Source organism: Elephantulus edwardii, unplaced genomic scaffold (assembly GCF_000299155.1).
Source record: "Elephantulus edwardii isolate Elephantulus edwardi_28Jun2011 unplaced genomic scaffold, EleEdw1.0 scaffold00040, whole genome shotgun sequence".
Taxonomy (NCBI): Eukaryota; Metazoa; Chordata; class Mammalia; order Macroscelidea; family Macroscelididae; genus Elephantulus; species Elephantulus edwardii.
The window spans coordinates 1,738,456-1,739,437 of NW_006399790.1; the positions used below are offsets into that span (position 1 = coordinate 1,738,456).

Below are 982 nucleotides of genomic sequence, written 5' to 3' on the forward strand. Positions count from 1 at the left end.
AGAAATATCAGAGATTTAGGGAGAGTAAGGAATGAAAAGAACAGAGGTGTTTTAGGGCAGTGAAACCATTACGGTAACAGGGTATTAAATCGAAGAGTATAACAGTAAAACACAAAGCATGAACTTGAATAGAACTTCTAGAATCTGTTGATAATGTATCAATACTGGTCCATTAATAGGGAAAAAAAGTAAGCGCAGATGATGTATTCATACCTGAAACTGTGAAAAAGGAGAGAAGGGTAATAGAACTTTCTGTACTATTATTCAGTTTTTTGTAAACCTATAATTGATCTTACAGGCTATTTATATTTTAAAACCAACAAATTTATTAAACCAAATAATAAACTTGTTTTTACAAACAACCCATAAGGTGGTACGATCCGTGTGTTTTGTGCATCTAATAAAATAAAAACATAAAACAAGGAAAAGTAATCGAAACCTTCAAAAATCTTGGGATTCAATGCTCTTTCGGTAAAAAGATTAAAACAGAAAAATATCAATTTGGAGTGCTTGCTGTATCTGTTTTCATTTTATCTTTCGAGCAGCTGATGATTATAGGTAGCTGATGTTGGGGTGGAGTTGTCTGGGTGGCTGCATCACACACGGACACTGAGCGTGGCAGAATTTTCACCCTTATTTGTTGCTGTGGCATGGAAGTAGTGTTGTGGATTGTCTGCTGAGGAAGGCTTTGTTCAGCACTCTGGGATGATACACCATCATGCTGTGCTTCTGAGAGTTTAATGACAATGGCTGGCTTTACAGGTAAGGCCTGTGCTACCACCCTTGATCCCTGTGCAGAGTCCTGTCCTCCTGTCTGTTGAGGAAGAGTTGTGGGACATTGAGAAGATTGTGGAGTGACCCGAGAGGACTGCTGCTCAGAGACGAGGAAGAGCTGACCGGCTGGAAGCCGTAACACAGAGGCAGGATCCGTACTGGAAGCCTTTTTAAAAATAATTGGAACACCTGCTTGAGAAACTACCTG

General features: G+C 39.5%; 1 protein-coding gene across 1 annotated transcript in view; it reads right to left on the reverse strand.

Annotated features, from left to right (window-relative positions):
* Window positions 1-496: 496 nt before the first annotated feature.
* LOC102851377 (transcription factor SPT20 homolog) overlaps window positions 497-982 on the reverse strand; it is a 3,511-nt gene continuing 3,025 nt past the window's right edge. The window contains exon 2 of the mRNA XM_006885078.1: window positions 497-979. Within this exon, the coding sequence (XP_006885140.1) occupies window positions 497-979 (483 nt within the window). The remainder of the gene's footprint in view (window positions 980-982) is intronic.